Source organism: Drosophila nasuta, chromosome 3 (assembly GCF_023558535.2).
Source record: "Drosophila nasuta strain 15112-1781.00 chromosome 3, ASM2355853v1, whole genome shotgun sequence".
Classification (NCBI taxonomy): domain Eukaryota; kingdom Metazoa; phylum Arthropoda; class Insecta; order Diptera; family Drosophilidae; genus Drosophila; species Drosophila nasuta.
Window position 1 is genome coordinate 31025667 of NC_083457.1, and position 3159 is coordinate 31028825.

Sequence of the window (3159 nt, forward strand, 5' to 3'; positions counted from 1 at the left end):
TATTAAATTTGCCAAAGGCAAGGTAAAGTAAAAAAGAAAAGAGAAATAATATAAAAATTCTAATAAAATTTAAATACTATAATATGTATGTGTATGAACGATAAAAAAATTATATTGGAGAATTAACTGCTAGCATGCACATCTTAATTTTTTTTTACAAATTCATCCTGAGTATAAATGTATACTTAAATCATTTTAATACAGCGATAAGTTAAAAAATAATATTAGGTTTATAATTAAATCTTCATAAATTTAATATCTAACATAGTCTTCAAATTATATTAAATTTAAAATCAAGGTAGTATGTCATTCACTGCTGTTTCTTTCTTAAAAATGCAAAATGGTGTCTTAAGAAACATATGAATTATTCAATAAACAATAAAATAAAATATTTAAATAATTAATTTACAGTATTATTTACTAAAAATGTATTATAATAAAAAAACAATTAATTTTTAATAAGTTTAACATCTAGCATGTTCTTATAATTATATTAAATTTATTATCAAGGCAGTCGGTCGTTAACTTTTGCTTCTTAATCCTTCACTGTCGGCGAGCTAAAGAGGCGTCGTTAAAATGCATAAATACATAAGCATGTATTTATTTTGGGCATTTGAATAAAGTGTTTGCTCTTAATAAACCCATTTCGCTAAGCACTTTGCCAGCCTGTGAGTGCCGACTGCCAACTGTGGAGGGAATTGAAGGGATGCCAAGAAGGAAGAAGGGTAGCAGGGGGGGAGGTAAAACATTTTGCAAATTCAACTGCTTCCGTTTGTGCTTAACGCTCCGACCAGAATACAATATAGATCGGAAAGCAACGAGAGGAGGGAAAGAAGAAGAACGTGGGAATGCGAGGGAGGGGCAGGCAATGCTGATGTCGATGGTGGTGGCGGTGGCGGTGATGGTGGTGGTGATGGTGGCTAAACCCTCGTCCACACGCATTTTACTGTTATTTCAGCATTAAAAGTTCATTCGAGTGGCAAAGGAAGTGAAAACAATTATCTGCAGGAAGGTGAAACATAAATCCTCGAATCCAAAAGTAAATTGCAAATTTCGTTTATTACTTTCTGTGTCAACAGCCCAACGTCACAGCCACCCAGCAACCGTCACCCTCAACATGCTCTCCACACCCCAGCATTCAATACTCTCATCCTCTCACCCACAAGATTTGTGGTTAAATCGAATCGATATTTTATGTTATCGAATTTATTATGCAAACACACTCAACGCTAATGCCGATTGCCATTGAGTTTTGCCAAAAATGACACACGCGCCGACTGTTGAGACCTATTCCATATCCACCCCACAATTCCACAATCCCAGGTGCATATGTATATATGTATGTATGTATGTTATATATATATAATCTCAAATACAGCTGCCTGACAGCCATCAACTTGAGGAATTGTATAAACAAGCAATTCGCATGGCAACTTCCCTCCCCTCCCTTCGACTGTTTAGCATTAAGTGCGATTATGGCCATTCGTATTGATGATGTTAATGGCTGCCGGCTCATTTATCAAATTAAATAGACCTAAAATGCAGAATGCGATTAACAATAAGGTTGGCCCATCGATGCCTAAATACCTGGAAAAGCACAAACGAGGCTTCAAATGTTAATTAATTTGCCAAACATCTTTACATGTCAAGTTAACGCTGCGATGGAATGCTAAGAATGAAACAGCAAGGCATTTCAAAGGGTATAAACGTGAAGGGAAGTATTTTAACTGCTTTAGCTTAAGATGAAATTGAATGAGCAAGAAAACGATGGCATTGAAAATGATTTTTGATATTGCTACTAATGGGACGGTAAATGAGTTGACTGTTAATGCCATAATTTGCTAAACTTGCAAACATTTTGAGTTAACAGTGTGAAGGAATGTTAAGAATGGAACTGCAGGCTTTTGAAATGGATAGAAAAGGGATTGGAGAATTTTAAATGCCTTGATAATGCCGAGTAACGGTGGCATTGAAAATGTTCTTTTTAAGTGTTAGCGCTGCGATGAAATGCTGGCAATGGAACAGCAAAAACTAGGAAAACATTGAGCAAGTAAAGGAATAAAAGAAAAATTAGTAAAGATTGAGAATGCTTGTTAAACATCCTTACAACAAAGCGATTCAATGAGTATAAAAGAGAAAAAAGATTCTTAACTGCTTCAGTTTAAAACCAAATTAACAGCGGAAAGAAATGTTAATATTGAAAGCGCTCTGATGGAATGCTTGCAGTGAAACAAAAAACATGGGGAAAGAAGCAGGCAACAATATAGTGAGTCAATATTGAAGTAAATAAAATATTTTAATACATATCTAAATCTTGGCATACAAATAGATAGCTACTATCAGCCCATACAGACCCAGCACTTCGGCAAAGATCAAGATCAGAATCATGCCCACATAGAGACGCGGCTGCTGAGCTGTTCCCCGTACTCCGGCATCTCCCACGATGCCAATGGCAACGCCAGCCGACAAGCCAGCTAAGCCCACCGAAAGGCCAGCGCCAAGATGAATATATGACTTCTGAACGGTATAATTATGGCCGATAGATCCCGATATGAGGACAGCCACAACCAGGCCATAGATAGCAATAATGCCCGACATGACCACAGGAATAATGGATTTCATAATCAACTCCGGCTTGCTGATGGCCATGCTGGCAATGCCAACACCGGACACCGCAGTGCCGTAAGATGCTCCCAGGCATGAGAATATTATGGCGGCTGCTGCTCCAATTCCACCAACGAAAACGGCATGATGGGGACTCTTTTCATCGTGTGTGCTCGACATTTCCCACAAAGTTCTTTACGAATTCCAAGCAAATAATGAGAATATTTTCGAAATTTTTTATTTTGCTTAATAGTTATTTAAATCTAGACGGAATTAGGAAAATGTGCTGAGATCAACGAAATTTGGGTAGAGTTTTTCGTTACTTCGGACGTAGCGCGAAGTTTGCAGCCAATCGAGTGCAACTAATTTCCATATGGGGTTTCCAATTTTTTATGATAATTCTAATATTTATGCGACGGCTGATATAAGTATTTACCCATGCTAGATAGCAAATACCGTTAATAGCATCTGTATGCACTTGCATACCCTGTAAATAATAAAATGCGGCAAGTGGGGTATAATGAGCGAAGAGTAGAAGAAGATATATGATATTTA

General features: G+C 37.0%; 1 protein-coding gene across 1 annotated transcript; it reads right to left on the reverse strand.

Annotated features, from left to right (window-relative positions):
- Positions 1-2277: 2277 nt before the first annotated feature.
- Positions 2278-2886, reverse strand: LOC132789825 (V-type proton ATPase 16 kDa proteolipid subunit c-like). Its single transcript, XM_060798109.1, has one exon. It carries the CDS (start codon positions 2782-2784, stop codon positions 2308-2310), a length of 477 nt encoding a protein of 158 aa, XP_060654092.1. The 5' UTR covers positions 2785-2886; the 3' UTR covers positions 2278-2307.
- Positions 2887-3159: the final 273 nt, after the last annotated feature.